We start from the raw sequence: 23,806 nt of genomic DNA on the forward strand, positions 1-23,806 counted from the left end.
AAAACCTTGTCAATTACATCAGGCTGACATTCCTCTAGTTGAACACCAAAAGCTGCTCCAGAGAGTGGAGGGTGTGTGGCATGCATTACCAGGGGTGGCAGTAGAGGCAGATACATTAAGGGTATTCAGTAAATTCTTAGGTCGATACATGGATGAAAGAAAAATGAAGGGCTTCATAGGAAGATAGAGTTAGATTGATCATTGAATAGATTATAAGGTGGGCACAACTGTAGTGTTCCAAGTTCTAGTATGTCTTGGAATTACTTTATAAAACTTGGTTAGTCTGTGGAGTGCAGGGTGCAGTTTGGCTCCAGCTCAATAGGAAGGATGTGATTGAACTAGGCAGGGTGCACAGAGGCTTGCCAGGATGTGGCCGGGGGAGCACAGTAGTGTGGTGGTTAGCACTATGCTCGGTGACCCAGGTTCATTTCCTGTAAGGAGTTTGTACAGTGGCATGCAAAAGTTTGGGCACCCCGGTCAAAATTTGTGTTACTGTGAATAGCTAAGCGAGTAAAAGATGACCTGATTTCCAAACGGCATGAAGTTAAAGATGACACGTTTCTTTAAAATTTTAAGTGAGATTATTTTTTTAATTCCATCTCTTACAGTTTCAATATAACAAAAAAGGTAAAGGGCTCAAAGCAAAGGTTTGGGCACCCTGGATGGTCAGTACTTAGTAACACCCCCTTTGACAACTATCACAGCTTGTAAACGCTTTCTGTAGCCAGCTAAGATCTTGCTTGGGGGATTTTTGCCCATTTTTCCTTGCAAAAGGCTTCTAGTTCTGTGAGATTCTTGGGCCATCTTGCATGCACTGCTCTTTTGAGGTCTATCCACAGATTTTCAATGATGTTTAGGTCGGGTTCCATGGCAAAATCATCAGTTTGCACCTCTTGTGGTAGTCCATTGTGGATTTTGAGGTGTGTTTAGGATCCTTATCCTGTTGTAGAAGCCATTCTCTTCTCACCTTCAGCTTTTTTTACAGATGGTGTGATGTTTGCTTCCAGAATTTGCTGGTTTTTAATTTAATTCAGTCTTCCCTCTACCAGTGAAATGTTCCCTGTGCCACTGGCTTCAACACAAGCCCAAAGCATGATTGATCCACCCCTGTGCTTAACAGTTGGAGAGGTGTTCTTTTCATGAAATTCTGCACTCTTTTTCCTCTAAACATACCTTTGCTCATTGTGGCCAAAAAGTTATATTTTAACTTCATCAGTCCACAGGACTTGTTTCCAAAATGCATCAGGCTTGTTTAGATGTTCCTTTGCAAACTTCTGCCACTGAGTTTTGTGGTAAGGACTCAGGAAAGGTTTTCTTCTGATGACTCTTCCAAGAAGATCATATTTGTGCAGGTGTCGCTGCACAATTGAACAGTGCACCACCACTCCAGAGTCTGCTAAATCTTCCTGAAGGTCTTTTGCAATCAAACAGGGGTTTTGATTTGCTTTTCTATCAATCCTATGAGCAGTTCTCTTGGAAAGTTTTCTTGGTCTTTGATGCACCATCAATAACTCACTCTGAGACGTAAAGGTGAGATATCGGCTTTTATTGACTGGAAGAAGGAACAAGCAGTGAGTGACCACCATACTACATCCTGGAGACTGAGAGGCCGGGCTCAGGCCTCGATCGCCTTTATACAGGGGTCTGTGGGAGGAGCCACAGGAGCAGTCAGCAGGGGGCGTGCCCAGACAGGTAGATGTAGTTCACCACAGTCTTCCAGACCTAAACTTGACCTCCACTGTTCCTGTTAACTGCCATTTCTTAATTGCATTACGAACTGAGGAAATGACTACCTAAAAATGCTTTGCTATCTTCTTATAGCCTTCTCCTGCTTTGTGGGCATCATTTATTTTAATTTTCAGAATGCTAGGCAGATACTTAGAGGAGCCCATGGCTGCTGATTGTTGGGACAAGGTTTCCTTCCTTCTTGTTTTATGGCGGTTGGCACCCAGCTTAATGGTGCATTACCACCACCTTCTGCTCCAGAGTGTGGATCAGACGATAGACTTACATTCTAAATCCCTTCACCCATTCATACACACACATATACCCTAATCTACACTTTATTCTTTCTTCTTTGGCCATCCTAGTGCTCTATTCCTGCTTATCCATCATATCCTGTAAAAAAAAACCCTGTATCCCTTAAGAAAGCTAAAAGTACCTTGCCCTGTGCTCTCTCACCCATGCCCAGTAGTCTTTTTTAATGTGAATTCCTGCACCCCAATTTCCTTAGATCAATTCTCATCATCTCTCTCTGTATCCCATACTTCCTGCAACTCAGAATTACATGTTCTACTGACTCCTCTTCCTGACATTCCTCACACAATCCTGTCTGGTGTTTCCCTATCATTTTCAATGTTTTGTTTAGTGCACAGTGCCCCAGCCTTAATCTAGTCCACACAGTTTCTTCTCTTCTGTATCCACTGCCTACCCCGGTACCTGTAGCGCTCTTTCTTGCCACGTTTGGATGATTCTTTCCCAAATTATACACTTGGTCTCTGCTTTGCTGATACTAATGTGCATTTCTGTATTTACTTTTTTTGTGCCCTCTTTTCCAACTCATCCACCCTCTCATTCTTCTTCACCCCTACATGAGCTGGAACCCATATAAATTCTTCCTGACCTCCCTGATTTGCAGCTCTTGTGACTGACTGAAGGACTTCATAAAGTACATCTTGCCAGCTGTTTGAGTGAAAAGACCTTAAACTTGCTAGAATTGAGGATGAATCTGAGCATATCAACACATTGACTAGTCTAGCTTTTTTCACCCATCGGAACGCAACCAACACTGCCAACGTCTCCACTGTATACACCGCTAACTTATCAGATGTTCTTCTGCTGATTCCAATTTCTTTAGCTGGTATAGCCACCCCAAACCGGGTCATTCCTGTTTCAGGTTTCCTAGGACCATCCGTATAAATCTGAGTATAGCCACTATACTTTTCCATCACATGATAGTTAAATACACTTACCAAATCAGTTTTATACTTTCCTTTCCTTTTTACCTCTAACAAATGCCAGTCTACGTCAGGCCATACAATCTTCCATGGAGCTACAACTGGATAAACTACTGAAGAACTTATCCTTAGAATAAACATTCTGCATTCTTTAGCAATATCATTCCCTACCCGACTAAAGTTATCCCTCTGAAACTTCCCATTCTCCCAGCACTCCTGCAACACTCCTTTTGCAGGGTGAGAATCATTGTGCCCCTGCAAATTCGCCCAGTAGTTTGCCATCAATTGCTTCCTTCTTAGTTCCAAAGGCATTACTCCCAATTCTACCTGTAGGGCTGATACTGGTGATGTTTTAAAAGCCCCACTGCCTGAGCCTGAATCACATCCAGTTTCCTTATAAGAGACCTAGCTGCTGATCCATATGCTACACTTCCATAATCCAACACAGATCTTACTAAAGCCAAATACATTCTCTTCAATGCTGAACAACTTGCTCCCCATTCCCTACCAGTCAAACATCTCATCACATTTATTACTTTTTTACATTTCTCCTCAACTTTCCTGATATGGTCTGCCCATGTTAACCGTGAATCAAATATAACTCCCAGAAATTTAAATGATCCAACCTTTTTTAATTCTATCCCATACATCCTTAACTTCTTACATACCTCAATTCTTTTCCTGGTGAAACATACAGTTTGAGTTTTTTCTACTGAAAAACTACATCCCCAATCATAACCCCACTCCACCACTTCATTAATTGCTCCTTGTAGCTTCCTGATTATATGCTCCATGTTCCTGCCTCTTTTCCACAAGGCCCCATCATCTGCAAACAGTGACCTACCTATACCCACTGGTACCTTTGTGAAGGCATCATTGATCATAATGATGAAAAGTAACGGGCTAATCACACTACCCTGAGGTGTGCCATTTCCCAGTATGTACTTTTTTGCTAATTCTGATCCAATCCAAACTTGAATTTTTCTACCAAACAAAAAATCTTTTATCCAATTTATAAACTCTCTCACCAACCCCCATTTTGTACAGTTTGATTAACAATCCTTCCTTCCACATCAGGTCATAGAGTTTTTCTATGTCAAAAAACACTGCAACTACTGACTCTTTATTTGCCTGGGCCTTTCTTATTTCAGTATCTACCCTTATCACTGAGTCCATGGAATTCCTTCCCTTCATAAAACCACTCCGATCACTTGCCAGCATTCCTCTCTTCTGAAGATCATATGATAACCTGTCTGTTATCATCCTTTTCATTATCTTACATATATTTGATGTTAGTGCTATTGGCCTGTAGCTGGTGGGTTTTGACGGATCCTTGCCAGGTTTCCTTATTGGAATTACTACTGCTTCTTTCCATGCATTTGGTAATCTTCCCTCCTCCCACACTCTGTTGTAAAGATGCAGCAGCTTCAAGAGCGCTCCTTCTCCTAGATTTTTTAGCATAACATTGCATATCAGATCTTTCCCTGGGGAGGTTGGTCTCGATCTCTTTATTGCTCTCACCATTTCTGCCAGCGTAAATGGATCATCAATTATATCATCAGTTTCTACCCTCCCGTTTAACACAACTGGGTGTTGACTCATTGTTCTTTCCCTTCTCCTTCTCCATTCTTCAGACAGATTTTCTGAACTGTGTATCTGTACAAATGATGTGGCCATGATCTCAGCCTTATCCCTGCTGGAGACTGCTGTTTCCTCCTCAGATATCATTACTGGATATTCCCATTCCCTTCTATCTCCCCCATCCTCTTAATCATTCCCCATTTCTCTTCCACAGGTGTTGTTCTTCCTATTGTGTTGCAAAAACTCCTCCAACTTGCCCTGTTAGCTTGATGTATAGTTCTTCTCACCACTGCCTGTGCCTTCTTATATTGAATCAAATGCTGCATATTATGGGTTCTTTTAACTAGTCTATTTCTGTTTTTTTACAGCCTGACAACATTCCTCTGTCCACCATGGTACCAGTTTTCTATTCATCCTATTTTTACTCCTGGGTATAGATCCTTCTACTGCTATAATAATTGCTGAAGTCGCCTGACTGTTTAATTCATCTATATTTCCAGAAATGTCTGTCCTTGTCAATGCTTCTTCACTCAACTTCTGGAACTTACCCCAATCTGCTTTTCCAAACACCCACTTTGGGATTCCACCACCTGATCTTACTTCAACTCTTTCACCCACTGAACATGAAATTGGGTAGTGATCACTGCCTACTGTTGAAGCAGTCCAAACTCCCCAGTTACTAATTCCAGCCAAGATATTAGACACTAACGTAACATCTAATACTGACTCAGTTCCTGTTGTTATGTTTATCTTTGTTCCTCTACCGTCATTCAAACACACCAAATCCTTTTCTTCCATCAAATCTTCAATTACCTTTCCATTTGAATCTGTAAATGAATCCCCCCATATTGTGCTGTGAGCATTGAAATCTGCACTGCACACTACCTTATGTCTGTTTTGTCCTTGTATCCTTAGTAGGCTATCCAAATCCAACCTTTTACATGGATTATAGTAGTTAATTATAACCACTTCCCTCTCTCCCACACTTCCACCACTGTGTCTTCCTGATCGTCTCCTTTTTCCAGTACCCTATATGGTATACCTTGTTTGATTAACATAGCACAACCCCCTCCTCCCCCTAGATTTCTATCTTTCCTTATCATTGTAAATCCATGTACCACAAAGTCTAAAGTTGGTTTCAACCAAGTCACCTGAATACACACTACATCCGGTTTTACAACCATTTCTTTAATAAACTGCTTGAATTCCTAGCTATTGGCCAATAAGCTCCTTGCATTCCATTGCAAAAGAATCACCATAATTAGTATTAACCAACCCATGACACTTCCTGGTTTGACTGATTAGTGAGGTTCTCCCTCACTTCTTCCCATGTCAATCCTACTAACCCTAAATGGTTCACTATTGCTTTGACCACCAGCTGAATTTTTTCATTTTTTGACTTTACCTCAGCCGTAATATAATCACTCCTGCAATTAATGTTACTAGAGCCTTTTTGTCTACATAAATCCTGTCATTTGTTCTTTGTTGCATCTTTCGCATCCCTCTTGCTCCCTGTTGATTAGGAGCATTATTCTGTTCTCTTGACATTCCTACAGCTTCTGCATAAATGATCTTTCTTTTCACTCTTATTTCTTGAATTTTATTCTCCTGTCTCATAACCTCACACCCACTATATGCCACATTATGAGCTCCTCCACAATTACAGCATTTTGGTTGTACTCCTGTTCCACACTTTCCATATTCATGATCACCCCCACATCTAGCACATCTCCTCTGACTATTACAGTTTTTAGCTATGTGTCCAAACCTTTGACAATCATAGCACCTCAATGGCTTTGGAAAATACACTCTTACTGGGTAACTCATGAAACCCAGGAATACCTTCCCTGGCACTCTTTTCTTCAAATTATCAATGCTGTTTCACTTTCCTTTTTCACTCCCTCTGTTGTTTTCAGCCTTTGAACATTTATTACTTTTCCTCCTTTGATATTCCTCTTTAACTCCTCCATATTTATACTCATTGGTACACCAGTGATCACTCCGTTACATCCACCACCATTTCATGCTCCCACCCTCCCTGTGTATTCCACCTTGCATTTTCCTATCTCTCTTAATTTGAGTGCTTTCTCAAGCTGTTCCTCATTTGCACATCTTACCAATAGGTTGCCATCATTAAGGATTTTTGCAAATACTATTTCCCCTATCTTATTTACAAGTGTTGTTCTTGGCACAAACAGTTACCTTCCTTCATGTTTCCTTGAGCTTTTTCATTAAGCCTTTTTATGACAACACCTCCTCTTTGAACTTGTTCCTCTTCCTCACTTTCAGAACTCTTTCCACTATCATTTCTTACTCATTTACTCCCTTTGTCTCGGTTTTCATTCATCCGTCCCCTCACTATCTCCTCATTCGCTTTAATTCTCCCTTCACACCCATCCATTTCTCCCCGGCTGCCTCGCTTGCTCAGCCTCGCTGCTAACCTGCACCAGAACCAGAAACACAAGCACACACTGGCCAACCCTTGCCCAGTTCAGGGTGCAACACCACCTCCGAGCCCCAACCTATCAACACCCTCTGCTCCGGTCAGGAAGCTTCCTGGGATGTTTCAGGAATCAGGCTCCTGACTTATAAAGCTTTAGAATTTGCATCACCTGGCCTTTCCTAATGATGACTGTGAACAAGCCATAGCCCTAGCAAGCTAATTAAGGTCTGAGACCTTGGTAAAAGTTATCTGAGAGTTCAAATCTCTTGGGGTGCCCAAACTTTTGCATGGTGCTCCTTTCCTTTTTTACCACTTTAAAATTGTACAAAGCAAAAATAATACACTAATCTTGCTTAGGATGTTGAAAAGAATGTTTCATCTTTAACTTTATGACTTTTGGAGATCAATTCATCTTCTACTCACTTAACTATTCACAGATGAGCCAAAGGGCCCTTTCTGTGCTCTATGAGCATCATGCAGGAATCTTTCTTTTTGTCATTGCTCTTAAAGACTTCATCTTCAGTTCTGTGCCAGTGCTTCTGTCAAGCACCGGTGGGCTGACACGGTATCGGTTAGTGCATGGTTTTATAACCATATAACAATTACAGCACGGAAACAGGCCATCTCAGCCCTTCTAGTCTGTGCCAAACACTTACTCTCACCTAGTCCCACTGGCCTGCACTCAGCTCATAACCCTCCATTCCTTTCCTGTCCATATACCTATCCAATTTTACTTTAAATGACACTGAACCTGCCTCTACCACTTCTACTCGAAGCTCATTCCACACAGCTACCACTCTCTGAGTAAAAGAAGTTCTCCCTTGTGTTACCCCTAAACTTTTGCCCCTTAACTCTCAACTCATATCCTCTTGTTTGAATCTCCCCTACTCTCAATGGAAAAAGCCTATCCATGTCAACTCTATCTATCCCCTCATAATTTTAAATACCTCTATCAAGTCTCCCCTCAACCTTCTACGCCCCAAAGAATAAAGACCTAACTTGTTCAACCTTTCGCTGTAACTTAGGTGCTGAAACCCAGGTAATATTCTAGTAAGCGCAAACACGAGGAAATCTACAGATGCTGGAAATTCTAACAACACACACAAAATGCTGGTGGAACAAAACAGGCCAGGCAGCATCGATAAGGAGAAGCACTGTCGACGTTTCGGGCCGAGACCCTTCATCAGGACTAAGGGTCTCGGCCCGAAGCGTTGACAGTGCTTCTCCTTATAGATGCTGCCTGGCCTGTTGTGTTTCACCAGCATTTTGTGTGTGTTGTTTTAATATTCTAGTAAATCTCCTTTGTACTCTCTCTAATTTGTTGACATCTTTCCTATAATTCGGTGACCAGAACTGTACACAGTACTCCAATTTTGGCCTCACCAATGCCTTGTACAATTTTAACATTACATCCCAACACCTATACTCAATGCTCTGATTTATAAAGGCCAACATACCAAAAGCTTTCTTCACCACCCTATCCACATGAGATTCCACCTTCAGGGAACTATGCACCATTATTTCTAGATCACTCTGTTCTACTGCATTCTTCAATGCCCTACCATTTACCATGTATGTCCTATTTGGATTATTCCTACCAAAATGTAGCACCTCACACTTATCAGTATTAAACTCCATCTGTCATTGTTCAGCCCACTCTTCTAACCGGCCTAAATCTCTCTGCAAACTTTGAAAACCTGCTTCATTATCCACAACACCACCTACCTTGGTATCATCTGCATACTTACTAATCCAATTTACCACCCCATCATCCAGATCATTAATGTATATGACAAACAACATTGGACCCAGTACAGATCCCTGAGGCACACCACTAGTCACCAGCCTCCAACCTGACAAACAGTTATCCACTACTACTCTCTGGCATCTCCCATCCAGCCACTGTTGAATCCATTTTACTACTTCAATATTAATACCTAACGATTGAAACTTCCTAACTAACCTTCCATGTGGAACCTTGTCAAAGGCCTTAGTGAAGTCCATATAGACAATATCCACTGCTTTACCCGCGTCAACATTCCTTGTAACCTCTTCAAAAAATTCAATAAGATTTGTCAAACATGACCTTCCACGCACAAATCCATGCTGACTGTTCCTAATCAGACCCTGTCTATCCAGTTAATTATATATTCTATCTCTAAGAATACTTTCCATTAATTTACCCACCACTGACGTCAAACTGACAGGCCTATAATTGCTAGGTTTACTCTTAGAACACTTTTAAAACAATGGAACCACATGAGCAATACACCAATCCTCGGGCACCATCCCCGTTTCTAATGACATTTGAAATATTTCTGTCAGAGCCCCTGCTATTTTTACACTAACTTTCCTCAAGGTCCTAGGGATTATCCTGTCAGGATCCAGAGATTTATCCACTTTTATATTCCTTAAGACACCAGTACTTCCTCCTCTTTAATCGACATAGTTTCCATAACTTCCCTACATGTTTCCCTTACCTTACACAATTCAATATCCTTCTCCTTAGTGAATACTGAAGAAAAGAAATTGTTCAAAATCTCCCCCGTCTCTTTCAGCTCCACACATAGCTGTCCACTCTGATTCTCTAAGGGGCCAATTTATCCCTCACTATCCTTTTGCTATTAATGTAACTGTAGAAACCCTTTGGATTTATTTTCACCTTACTTGCCAAAGCAACCTCGTATCTTTTAGCTTTTCTAGTTTCTTTCTTAAGATTCTTCTTACATTCTTTTTATTCCTCGAGCACCTCATTTACTCCATGCTGCCTATATTTATTGTAGATGTATCTCTTCTTCCTAACCGAGTTTCCAATATCCCTTGAAAACCATGACTCTCTCAAACTTTTAACCTTCCCTTTCAACCTAACAGGAACATAAAGATTCTGTACCCTCAAATTTTCACCCTTAAATGACCTCCATTTCTCTATTACAGCCTTCCCATAAAACAAATTGTCCCAATCCACACCTTCTAAATCCTTTCGCATCTCCTCAAAGTTAGCCTTTCTCCAATCAAAAATCTCAATCCTGGTTCCAGTCCTATCCTTCTCTATAATTATATTTAAACTAATGGCATTGTGATCACTGGACCTGAAGTGCTCCCCAACACATACTTCTGCCACTTGACCTATTTCATTCCCTAACAGAAGATCCAACACTGTCCCTTCTCTAGTTGGTACTTCTATGTATTGCTGCATAAAACTATCCTGCACACATTTTACTATCTCCAAACCATCCAGCCCTTTTACAGTATGAGCTTCCCAGTCTATATGTGGAAAATTAAAATCTCCCACAATCACAACCCTGTGCTTACTACAAATATCTGCTATCTCCTTGCAAATTTGCTCCTCCAATTCTTGATCCCATTAGGTGGTCTATAATACACCCCTATAAGTGTTACTACACCTTTCCCATTCCTCAATTCTACCCAAATAGCCTCCCTAGACGAGCCCTCTAATCTATCCTGCCAGAGCACCACTGTAATATTTTCTCTGACAAGCAACGCAACACCTCCTCCACTTGCCCTTCCGATTCTATCACACCTGAAGCAACGAAATCCAGGAATATTTCGTTGCCAATCACACCCCTCCTGCAACCATGTTTCACTAATAGCTACAACATCATATTTCCAGATATCAATCCATGCTCCTAGCATTAAAATAAATGCATTTAAGAAATTCTCCACCTCTTCCTCTCTGTTTATCTCTAACAATACAAAGAACTTTACAGTCTTCTTTTTCTTCCTTCTCCCATACATCTGTTCCTATACTCTGGTTCCCCTCCCCCCTCGTATCTAGTTTAAATCCACTGGAGCCTCTCTAGCAAACCTACCTGAAAGAATATTTGTCCCCCTCCAGTTCAGATGTAAACTGTCCCGCTTGAACAGTCCCACCTTCCCTGGAAAACTGCCCAATTATCTATAAATCTGAAGCCCTCCCTCCTGCACCATGTCTTCGGCCACGTGTTGATCTGCACTATCTTACTATTTCTAAACCCACCTGCACATGACACTGATAGCAATCCTGAGATTGCTATCCTGGAGGTCCTGTCCTTTAACTTGGCACCTAGCTCCCTAAACTCACCTTTCAGGACCTCCTCACTCTTCCTACCCACGTCATTTGTCCCTACATGGACCACGATATCCAGCTGCTCACCCTCCCTCTTGAGAATACTGAGAACTCGATCCGAGATATCATGGACCCTGGCACTAGGGGGGCAACAGACCATCCCGGATTCTCGATCACTTCTACAGAACCTCCTGTCCGTCCCCCTAACTATCGAATCCCCTATCACTACTGCTCTCCTCTTTTCCCTCCTTCCCTTCTGAGCTGAGGGTCCAGTCTCGGTGCCAGTGACGCAACCACTGCAACTTGTCCCAGGTAAGCCATCCCCACCAACAGTATCCAAAACGGTATACTGATTGTTGATGGGAACGGCCACAGGGGTGCTCTGCTCTTCTTGCCTATTCCCCTTCCCTCTCCTGACAGTCACCCAACTACCTGTCTCCTGACTCCTAGGGGTGACTATCTCCCTGAAACTCCTGTCTGTTTCAGCTTCTGCCTCCCAAATGATTCAAAGTTCATCCAGCTCCAGTTCCCTAACTTGGTTTGTCAGGAGCTGCAGCTGGATGCACCTTTCGCAGGTGTAGTCATCAGGGACAGCTGTGCTCGCCCTGACTTCCCACATATTGCAAACGGAGCACTCAACTGCCCTAACTGCTGCCTCCATTACCTACTCCTAAGCTAATTAGATTAATTAAAGGAGCTTACCCGGCCTTACCTCACCTGGTATGAAGCTTGTACTCAGCCTCTGCTCACTTTTTAAATTCCCCCGCTGATCTCAGAGGCCGACTTTAACGCGCTTGCACAGTCGTGCCCCGTTCAACCTCTCTTCTGCCTGTTCTCGCCAAAGCCGTCCCACTCTACCTCAGTCCGCTCCAACGATGGCCGCTGTATATGGTGGTCTTTCTTTTAAACCTTTGGCGCGCTACATCACGCGCCTGCGCAGTCTCGCCTCTTTGCCCCGATCAGTTAAAAAAAAAACAGCTTCTCTCTGAGCTTCTTTTACCTCTTCCCTCTCCGCCTCTTGCTGCGATTTAAAAATCGAAGATTTAGACCGTCGTGAGACAGGTTAGTTTTACCCTACTGGTTTTACAGCGCAAACTTTTGCTGATCAAGGTTCGCTTCCTGCTGCTGCCTGTAAAGCATTTGTGCATTCTCCCTGCAACCACCTGAGTTTCCTCTGGCTGTTTCACTTCCCTTCTACAGTCTAAAGTTGTGCAGTCAGTGGCTGTGCTGTGTCGACACAAGAAGTGTGATGACATTTGTGGGCTTCCCAGCACGACCCTTGTCGATTTGATTTGATGCTAGTAGTGCACTCACTGTATATTTCGTGGTCTTGATATACACGTGACACATAAAGCTAATCTTTCTCTTTTTACTTCAGAGAAGTCAAATTCCATGTGAAAACTTATATTTCTGTAGTTTACTTTTTGCAAATTGCTAATATTAGATATGCAGCCGTGTATATAATTGATCTAATCACTTTAAGCTGCTTTGTGTAGTGATCAGAAGAAATCATTGATGTACCTTAATATTCATGTCAGGAATTCATAGAAGCAGTACGTAGCTCTCGGTTCAGCTAGCGGCTTCATCTAGGGGATGACAGCCCCCGGCCCGGCCAAACTTAAGAAATCTCGCTTGGGTGGATGCTGTGTGATGTGTCCCTGTTACAAATCAGTGCCCCAAAATAGCAAACAGTACACAATATGCGATTAAACGATTGAGCTTTATAATTCTTAATTTGACTATATGGTTAGTAAAGAAACAAAAAAAAGGGCCCATTCTCATGAAACAGCCTAATACGCAAATGTTGGCGCTCTCTGATAAAGTCGTTCATCTACCATTGACCTCCTCTGATCGTCTCTGACCTTCAGACCCTCACTCCAAGTCCGCTTCATCCGGCGGTCTACCAGCTGTCTCCATTCGTGTCTTTTCTCCTCGGCAAAAGACCGCGAAATCCCTCTCCCAGACACACAAGAAAGAACAACATCCCACTCATTGGCTAACGTGCCCCATTATCTCTAGTCATAGCCCAAACACTGCTGTTACAGAGAAACCATTATCTCAGCAGTGAAACATTACAGAGAGGCCATTACATTAGCAGTGAAACCTTACAATGTGTTAGAAGTAGAAAGTCAAACCAAGGCTGCAGATGCAGGGGATGCCTTGCCTGTTTCTAGGTATGAGTCTGAAATGAGTCACTGAGACCTGTTCCCCTCGCTGCCTTAGTCAGGGCTGTGTGGCACTTGCAGAAAGCCCACTTTGCTATTACTCTTCCTCTGAGGAGCCTCAGGAAGTGCATGCTCACCAGAACTTGAGTGAAAGGTGGGTGTAGCAGGGGTATGCAGCCACCCAGCCTTATGCAGGAAAGGGGCAAATTTCCTTTATTGTCTCTTCAGAAGCACTGAACCATAGTGGTTAAGTTTGCGTCTGCCCGTGTGATCCTGTTGGTTCAATGCAAGCAGCTACTGCTGAGCAGTGTGGGTGTTGATTATTCTGCACGATGCACTTATTAGTAAGCTTAAAATTTTGCATATTATTTGCCTTAAAATTAGCACTGTCATTGCTTTTGCAGAGTAACACAAAACAAAATGCTGGAGGAACTCAGCGGGTCAAGGCAGCATTTAGACGTAGCCTCACTTGCAGAGTTCCTCCAGCATTTTATGTGTGTTAGTTTTCCAACATCTGCAGGCTATCTTGTGTTTACTTTTCCCTTTCGGCTACAGGTTTTGATTTTTCTCAGATGAGTGAACGAACAAATATGGCAGATTGGGACCGGTAAGCAGGCATTCCAATAACACACTGCACCGAGTTTACCAAACACATTTGTGAACCCCGTGCGCACACTTCTCACTTCTATAGAGTCGTGTCAAGTTCAGTGATTGATTAGTTGGGCCTGAGAACTAAGTTTCAGTGATGTCACACAGGCTTTGAACAACGAGGAACTTGCTGAGAACCTGATGGCAGAGCGCCCCGCTGAGCTGTGAAATGTCCACCAAAGCCGCTGCGGATTCAGGTTGAAACACTTCCCCTTTTTCAATCAGAGCAGTGGCGTTGTAGAGTGTACTTCCTGGGGTTTGTTCATTATCGGCTGAACGGGAGCGACTGCACGGAATCTGATTTCGGTTCAGGCGAGGACTTCGGCAGTTGTGTACACACCGGGTTTGTGACAGAATGGAAAGTTAAACATTGATTGGGATTTTTTCCCCCAGGCACACAGTTTTCAGGTGGCGAATATTGGAAATTATGGCCTGTGGCATATTATTTTAAGTCGCTTCCATACTTTTACGAATGTATCAACACAGGCTGCAGGTTTGGGCACCGTGTCAGAGAGCCTTATTTACATGCCTTTGTTTTCACATCCCAATCAAAATGCAGCAATTTTACTAGCGTATGGAGATTGAATATGGCTTAATGTCTGTGCAATCTGTAATTGAACATAGCCTAACATCTTTGCGATCTGAAATTCCATTGAAACAATTGTAACTTGGAGATCAAACGCAAGAAGTCCTGCAGAAACTTGCAGTGGTCCTTGTGATCTAAAATTAAAGTTCTGTGGCATCGGTGCTAAGTTTCAAATTCAGTTTCTCTTGCAATTTTAATGCTAGTTTTTTTTTTAAAAGCGATTCCATTCAGTAATTTGTTTACATTAGTCTCTCGGAACTATGAATGAAGATATGATTCACCCTAATTCATTTTTTTCCAAAGTTGTTCCTCCTGAATGGTCAGTGATGGCATATACTGGTTAACATTATGGTTATTTGAGATGAAAATTATAGATATTAGATGAATGGACGGCAGGTACTGGAATTTAAGCATTCAAGTTGTTCAGTAATCACCCCCCAAGTATTGGTATGATGGTTTATTGATTGAATTTTTAAAATGTCTGTTATGATTAAAGAAAAGAGAGAACTTTGAGTGGCAAATATTTGTTTTGTTTCCAAAAGTGTATAAGATTCATTCCAAAAATATCTGATGAAGTTACTGTCAATTTTAAATACTTTGGTTGGCTGATACTAGTTGAGAGGAGATATTGTTCGCGTCTTCTTTCCAGTATCTTTGCCCCTGTAGAAACTCAAGGTTAACAGCCAAGGCATTGAAACATCCGCTACTTAATTAAATCTGTTCAGAAATAATTCCAACACTACACAGGGAGCTTCTTCAGTTTTGGAAGTTCAGTGAATTAAATCTGATACACCAGGGGCTCCAAAGTATCAGTATGCTCTCTTTATTAAGTTACATTATGAGCTGTGTTTAGAGATTTTAATGCATTTTTTATTAACATAAAACAAATTGAAAGTGAAAGAAGATGTTTTAAATATAGATATTAGAATCTGAAATAAAGTTGTTTTGATCGCATCAGTTGGTATGTTGAAATAATACTGTAAGATGTTTAGCAGCTCCATCAGAGAGGTCATTGGACTGAAATGTGGTTCTGCTTCTCTCTGCATGCTTGTAGCTTGATTTTCTATTTTTGTTTGGATTTGCAGCATCTTCAATTTTTTTTTTGTTTTCCTTCCAATTTTTTTATTGTTATTATTTATGTAAGTGGGTATTCATAGTTATCAGCCTGATACTCCAAAATACAATTAGAACAGAAGGCTGAAGAATCAGGAGCATTTAGATTACAAATAAAAATGCTAGAAAGATGGGAGACACCAATTCTTCCCATTTGATGAATCCTGAAGTCTCGTCTCAGCCTGAACTATCAACTGTTCAGTATTTTTCATAGGTGCTGCCTGGCCTGCTGAGCTCTGCTAGCATTTTGTGTGTGTTGTTTTGCATTTCCAGCCTTGCTTGTGTTTGTAATAGATGAGTAATATGGCACTGCTCACCAGAAGTGAGCAGCAATTAATTAAAATAGAATGGAACCCTGGCTCGGCTGTGTCAGTCATTCCACAAAATGAGTTTGAACAGCATTTCTAAGATACTGAACTGAAGCCTGCAGATATCCAGTTAAGAACTTATACTGGAGAAAAGTTAATTTCTGTGGGAATGACAATTGTAACAGTGAAATACAGCAATCAACAAGCCACGTTGAGCTTGTGTGTGGTTTTAAAAAAAAGGACGGCCAACGTTGTGGGGCCATGATTGGCTGAGAGAATTACAACTTTGATTGGATATCAACCCACCACTTGAAGGCCACTTCCCCTGCAATTTAGGCAACTTAAAGGGAATTAGGAAAGATGCTGGATGATGCCACAACTGCCTCCATGCTGTACACCGTGAACTGTTGCCCAACAGAGGGCAAGCAAGTGTTGGTGCCGACCTCTGTGTCTCTGTTCAAAAGCATATTGGACCGAGGAAGATCCATACTGCTTAGAGGAATCATGAAGGTGACTAAAGCAGTGGTCATACTGCAGCAGTTTTTGTAGGCAGTATATCTGAGAAAACGTCTGATATGTTAATCAGACAGTTACTTGTTAAATGTGGCTTGGTTTTAACCTGGAAGAGGGTTCAAGGGAATTCAGAAAAGTTGCAAGCATTCAGCTTCTGTGAGTATAAAGAACCCGAATCGCCTCTGCGTGCGTTAAGATTATTGTGTGAACTTCAAGTGGGAGACAAAAAGCTGCTTGTAAAAGTAGATGCAAAGACCAATTGAAAGATGAATGGAATGCCAGAAAAAAGGAGTCATTGGAGATATGGGAAAAAGAAGATGTTGTGGATGAAGAAACCAAAAGCAGAGATCATTTTGTCAGGGGAGCAATGGAAGGATAAATGAGAGAATATTCCAGTTGAACGAAATGCAAATTCCCAAGATCAAAGTGCACATCCTAGATCAAAGAGAAAGGAAAGAGAGAGAAAGAAGACAACCAGGAGAGAAGCAAGGATCAAAGATCCAGAGAGAAAAGCTGAGAAAAGGAGAAGGAAGGTGGTCAGAACCATGTCCTGCAGTCTCAGAGTCGACTCCTACAGCCAACATGGAGGAGGCTCCAAATCCTGAGATTGTTTCACAGCCACAAGTCTCATCTGCCAGACATAGTAATCCCCTTTGTCAAGAAAGACATTATCCCACAAGAGTAAGAAAGTCTCCATAGCAATTAAATTTTTAGGCTTGAATGGGACATTTTAAAATTTACTGTGCTGTGAATATCTGCATAATAATTGTATTTTATATTGTGTATATAGTTGAGGTGCATTCCATATTGAGTTGGAGTTTATAGAGGAGTATACAGCTGTGTATTTAATATTTCAGTGATATTTGACTAATATTGCAAATATATTGCTTGATTAAGCATTCCTTGTTTGCATAATGAATTGTGGGCTATATATAAAAGTACATAAATGGCATACGTTATCACATCACCACGTTATATGTGCGGGCCTCGTTTAAGTTAAAACATGAAATTGGATATGTTATTCTAGACTCCTTCATTTTTATTTGAACTATTTCTTAATGTCTCAGAGTTATATAACAGAAATGACAAAAATTACAACCTGTTTCTAATATTCTGTATATAATCTGTGTATTGGGACTTAAGAAGCATAGTGGAATGTACACCTAGTTCTATTTATTGCTAGATGGGTGATTAATATATAGATGTTCTCAAAAGAGGACATTGGTTTTCAGAAAGATAGAGGTAGCACACATTGCTTTTCCATCATATGTGTGTCTGTGAGAAATATCATTCTTTGCAACCCAAGAATAATTTGCTGAGCTGGGGGAATTAGGGCATGCCATATCCCATTCATCCTTTAGGATAAATTTGTGAGCATCTGCTCTCAGCATGGAGTACAGAAGCAATTTAGTCCTTTTTTTGTCTTTCTTTGAACTGCGCTATTAATAAGACTTTTTGGAGCAGGATATCCAGAATAACTCCTGCACGTCTCTACGTTCTTGCACATCTTGAAATTATGACGTGTGACATCTTGATACACCATCAGCTGCATGAAATAAAGCATTATCTTTAACTAAAACAGCAGGGTTACCATAAAACTGTGTCAGTTCCTTAAAAGGCTAGTCTTTGTTAAATCTGTCTGTTTAATTGTCATTTTCTGTGCAGTTCAGCAATTAATTATCTACTTGTATTTTAAGTAACCTGTATATGCATAACAGTTTAATTTGCCTTTTGTGGTTATATAAATATAATTATGGAAATCTTTGGAAGCTCTGCAAAAAATGGCTAGTATTTTCATACTGGTTAACTTTTTTACTGCAGTTTTGAATAAGTATTTTCTAATTAATACTTTCTATTAAGAGCGAATCAAAGTAATGGCTAAAGTTGTGAAATTTACTAAGAACGCTTGCCTGAATAAGACAACCCAGAAGAGTCTAAACAAAAATTACCTCCAATGTTAAGTTTATTAAGAACAGGATGGGAAGTATTATGTTCGAGAAAAATGGCTGCTGCTGATTTAGATACAAGAACACATGGTCTGCTTGATCAAATGTGTGAACGATTAAGAGAGTTAGTGGGGCGAGTAAAGTCTTCTACTAATCGAAAGAAATGCAAAACTTGTGAAAACCTACAAAAAATACCATCATAGAGTAAAAAAAAGTCCAAAGAATAAATCTTTGCATTAACAGAATGAGTTGAAGAACAACACAATAATTCAATCAGTGTACAGAGTTGCAAAGTGAACTAAAAATTGAGAAACACGTTTTGAGAAACTTTCCACAACACTATTTCAAGTGGGCTGTCCTGTTAGTGACAGCGGCATCATCTGCATTCCAAAGAATGAAAGGATAGACATAAAATGCACACTACCGCAGCCCCTATTGTCGCAGGTGAGAATGACAGTGATGAAACAATAAGAAGCAGAATCAGGTTTAATATCACCAACATATTTTGTGAAATTTTTAAACTTGGGGCAGCAGAGCAATGCAATACATGATAATATGGGAAAAAATAGGTAAATCAATTACAGTACATATTTGTGTATTAAATAGTTAAATTAAAACAGTGCAATAAAGAATAATAAAAGTGAGTTAGTGTTCATGGGTTCAGTGTCCCTTTAGAAGTTGGATGGCGGAGGGGAAGAAGCTGTTCATGAATCATTGAGTGTGTGCCTTCAGGATTCTGTACCTCCTTCCTGATGGTATCAAGGAGAAGAAGGCATGTCCTGAGTGATGACGGTCCTTAATGATGGACACTGCCTTTCTGAGACACTGCTCCTTGAAGAAGCAACACACACAAAATGCTGGTGGAATGCAGCAGGCCAGGCAGCATCTATCAGAAGAAGTACTGTCGACGTTTCTGGCCAAGACCCTTTGTCAGGAATAACAAAGAAAAGATAGTAAGAGATTTGACAGTAAGAGGGAGAGGGGGAAATGGGAAATGATAGGAGAAGACCGGAGGGGGTGGGGTGAAGTGAAGAGCTGGAAAGGTGATTGGTGAAAGTGACACAGAACTGGAGAAGGGAAAGGATCATGGGATGGGAAGCCTAGGGAGAAAGAAAGGGGGAGGGGAGCACCAGAGGGAGATGGAGAACAGGCAGAGTGATGGTTTGAAGATGTCCTGGATACTACGGAGGCTAGTACCCAAGATGGAGCTGACTAATTTTACAGCTTTCTACAGCTTCTTCTGATGCTCTGAAGCAGCCCCCCCCCCACCCCCCACCATATCAGACAGTGATGCAGCCTGTCTGATTGCTCTCCATGATCTGTAAAAGTTTTTGAGTGTTTTAGGTCACAAACCAAATCTCCTCAAACTCCTAATGAAATATAGTCACTGTTTTACTTTCTTTATAGCTGCATTGATATGTTGAGACCAGGTTAGATCCTCTGAGATACTGGCACCCAGGAACTTGAAACTGGTCACTCCCTCCACTCTGATCCCTCTATGAGGATTGGTTCATGATCCCTTGTCCTACCTTTTCTGAAGTCCTCAATCAGCTCTTTGGTCTTACTGCCATTGAGTGCAAGGTTGTTGCTGTGACACCATTCAACGAGCTGGTATATCTCACTCCTGTATGCTCTCTCACCACCATCGGCAAATTTATAGATGGCATTTCAGCTATGCCTGGCCACACAGTCATGGGTATAGAGGGGTAGAGCAGTGGGCTAAGCACACACCCCTGAGTTGTGCCAGTATTGATCATCACTGAGGAGGTGGTATTAATTCCAATATGTACATATTGTGGCCTGCTGGTTAGGAAGTGGAGGATCCAATTGCAGAGGGAAGTACAGAGACCCAGGTTCCATAGCTTATCATTCAGGACGATAGGAATGATGGTGTTAAATGCTGAGCTCTAGTCGATGAACAGCATCCTGACATACTGTAGGTGTTTGTATTGTCTAGGTGGTCTAAGGCTGTGTGAAGGGCTATTGAAACTGTATCTGCTGTAGACCTATTGTGGCGAAAGGCAAATTGCAGAGGATCCAGGTCCTTGCTGAGGCAGGAGTTGATTCTGGCCATGACCAACCTCTCAAAGCATTTCATCACCATAGGTGTGAGTGCTACTGGATGATAATCTTTAAGGCAACTCACACTAATCTTCTTGGGAACTGGTGTAATTGTTGCCCTTTTGAAGCAGGTGGGAACATCTGACCATAACAATGAAAGGTTGAAAATGTCCTTGAATACACCCGCCAGTTGGTTGGCACAAATTTTCAGAGCCTTACCAGGTACTCCTTTGGGGCCTGCTGAAAGACAGTCTGACATTGGCCTCAAAGGCAGAGATTACAGCATCACCGGGTGCAGCAGGGATCTTCACAGCTGTATTCATATTCTCCCTTTCAAAGGTGTCAATAAGATTGACAGCTGTGTCACAGCTTGCTCCAATAAAGACCCAAGGGAGTGTAGACACACAGGACTTGAGAGGAAACCATTGCTGTTTGATGTATTGACAAGCTAGTGGCAAATCCATCAACTATTGCTCAACAATCTGTTGAAGGACAGTAAGTACTCAAATGTTCCTGTAACTTTTAATTAATGAAGAACAACTGAAAGCATTTCAAACTTTAAAGGTGACGTTGTGTACTGCACCTGCATTGAATCCCTGGTATAGATACCATTTACCCTTTATAGATACCTGTATATCAGTGGGAAATGCATGATTGCAGTTTTCATTCAAGAACATGGAGACTGACTGTGTCCTGTTGGGTACTACTCTGCGAAAGATGGGATTCTATACTCTGATGGCTCCTCAATGATTGAAAGCAGAATTTGAATGGTTGCTTCTGAAACTGAAACACTGGCATCAGGAAACATGGTTCATGCACCTCTGTGCAAAAGGCAGAACTCAGAGCTCTAGCTGAAGCCTGTAATTTGGCAGAAGGAAGATCAGTTAATACCTGCACTGATTCTCAATAGGCTTTCAGAGTTGTCCATGACTTTGGAAACTTAAGGAGACAAAGATGACTTCTTCTGGCTGTAGGAACTCCAATCAAAAATGGCCAACTGGTACAAGATTGTATGGATGTCATACAACTGCTATCAGAAGTAGCTGTATTGAAATGTAGAAGTTACCCCAAAATGACTACAATGGAAAGGCGTGGAATTGCATTCGCGGATAAAATTGCAAAAAGGCAGCATGGGAAGAAACAATAGAAGTAAACTAAGTACCAAGAGCATCTGCAGTGAACCCGACATCTGGAATCATCAAAACAAAGTTGAACTCTGCATAATGGACGAGTGTACAAGTTAATGGAGAGTTGCACGTTCAGCGCTTTAACCAGAAAAACTGGTTCTGGATGGAGAATGGTGGGAAGTTAAATGGTGATGGAGTATGAAGATATGGCACTCATCATAGACCAGTAGCTCTAACTACGTTGCTTTCTTATCTGGCACAATGAATACATTCCCTAGGGCACATTGGAGTGCCAGAAGTGATCAACAGATTCTCCCAGTGGTGGTGGAATCCAGAGTTCTGGGCACAAGCTTGACGAACGTTTGAAAGCTTCATGACATGCCAGAAAACAAATACTGGAGCAGCAGACGAGCATTAAGTGCTCCTGCCCCACCTGGTCCACTTTTACACTTATGAATGTTTCTCTAACAAAGTTGTCAAGGATACTCAGACATACTGGTAATAGTGGACAAGTCTTCATGACGAGGGGAAACTATTCCAGCGGGAAAAGCTACTGCGACACATGCTACCAAAAGTCTGACCAAAGACTGTACTCCTGGATGGGTAAGCTATGTCACATTGACTCTGACCAAGGACCACATTTCACTGGGAGTGTTTGTCAAGAGTTATGTCGACTGATGGACCTTAAATGGTTTTTCTATTGTCCACATCATCGAAAATTATCAGGATAAGTCAAACAAGGGAATGGAACCTTCAAACCATCAAAAAGCTCTTCCTACAGTCTTGTGTAGAATCAGAGCAACCCTAAACAAGACAACTAAGCTAAATCCATTCGAAGTGGTGTTCTGTGTCACTCCTGGGAGCCCTCTATCCAGCAGAGGCTGATGTATGCATTATGGCAGACAGTTTAGTTTAAGTGTTGAGTGAAATTAACTCAAGCTGTACAGCATGTTTTTCAACAGGCTTCTGCCACTTGGGAAAATCCAACAGAAGAAGGACAAACCCTGATTCCTGGCGAAGGATAACCTCTGGGAGCTGGATAGGAAGGTCTTTATCGAGTACTGTTAATCACCAACTCGGTGGTGAAGGTAGATGTTGTGGTGATAGTAAGTGGGTACAAGCCAACCACTGCAAGTGAGCTAAAGTAGTACCGATGCACTGTGGTTAATGTGCTGGTAACCTCTGTCACAGTGTCCATGTTGCTGGACTACAGCTCATAATAATCAGCCAGAAGACCACAAGCAAGTCGCCAACTACTGAACATTGTGAACTTTGATCTAATATTATTTTTGCCAATTTTCCCTCCACACAATGTGCCAGTGGAGGTGACTCATAATGTATTCTTGTACTATTGATGATCAGAAATATTACAATTTAGCAAAGCTCCTGTCAAGTAATGATCTAAGTTCATGGGCAATATGTACTTTTTGTGTGGAAGTGGAGCCGACACTTCTGAATAACTGGTTAGGACCTTGTCATTTAAGGTATGATTTTCCTACCCTGAGACTTGCACACATCTTACCTTTACAGACAGACAGACAGACATACTTTATTGATCCCAAGGGAAATTGGGTTTCGTTACAGCTGCACCAACCAAGAATAGTGAAGAAAAATAGCAATATAAAACAATAAATAATTAAATAATAAGTTAATCATGCCAAGTGGAATTAAGTCCAGGACCAGCCTATTGGCTCAGGGTGTCTGACACTCTGAGGGAGGAGTTGTAAAGTTTGATGGCCACAGATAGGAATGACTTCCTATGACACTCAGTGTTACATCTTGGTGGAATGAGTCTCTGGCTGAATGTACTCCTGTTCCTAACCAGTACATTATAGAGTGGATGGGAGTCACTGTCCAAGATGGCATCCAACTTGGACAGCATCCTCTTTTCAGACACCACCGTCAGAGAGTCCAGTTCCACCCCAACCACATCACTGGCTTACGAAAGAGTTTGTTGATTCTGTTGGTGTCTGCTACTCTCAGCCTGCTGCTCCAGCACACAACAGCAAACATGATAGCACTGGCCACCACAGCCTTGAAGAACATCCTCAGCATTGTTCATTACCTCCTGAGTCTAGAAGTAAATGAGCTCTTTCAGGAGGAGATCATTTTGCATCAATTTTATTTCCATTTTATGGTGTTGCAGGGAATCGAAGAGAAACTAAAAATACTGCTGCAACCTCGGAAGGAGAATCTCTGAATCTCTGGGAGAAGTCACAACAGAAATGGATGCTTTGCTTAACACGGTTCTTTGGAATTTTATGGAATTAGGTTTTCTCTTAGCAATAATGG

General features: G+C 41.6%; 1 protein-coding gene across 4 annotated transcripts in view; it reads left to right on the forward strand.

Annotated features, from left to right (window-relative positions):
* The window catches only part of inpp5b (inositol polyphosphate-5-phosphatase B), a 194,884-nt gene that overhangs the window by 74,267 nt on the left and 96,811 nt on the right, over window positions 1-23,806 (forward strand). Inside the window, exon 1 of one of the 4 annotated variants that reach the window (XM_059954330.1) lies at window positions 13,941-14,057. The exons of the other annotated variants lie outside the window; for them this stretch is intronic. Within the exon in view, the coding sequence (XP_059810313.1) occupies window positions 14,030-14,057 (28 nt within the window). The 5' untranslated portion in view covers window positions 13,941-14,029. Of the gene's footprint in view, window positions 1-13,940; window positions 14,058-23,806 lie in introns of those variants that run through there. 4 annotated transcript variants of the gene reach the window in all.

This window comes from Hypanus sabinus, chromosome 30, assembly GCF_030144855.1.
Source record: "Hypanus sabinus isolate sHypSab1 chromosome 30, sHypSab1.hap1, whole genome shotgun sequence".
In the NCBI taxonomy this organism is placed as follows: domain Eukaryota; kingdom Metazoa; phylum Chordata; class Chondrichthyes; order Myliobatiformes; family Dasyatidae; genus Hypanus; species Hypanus sabinus.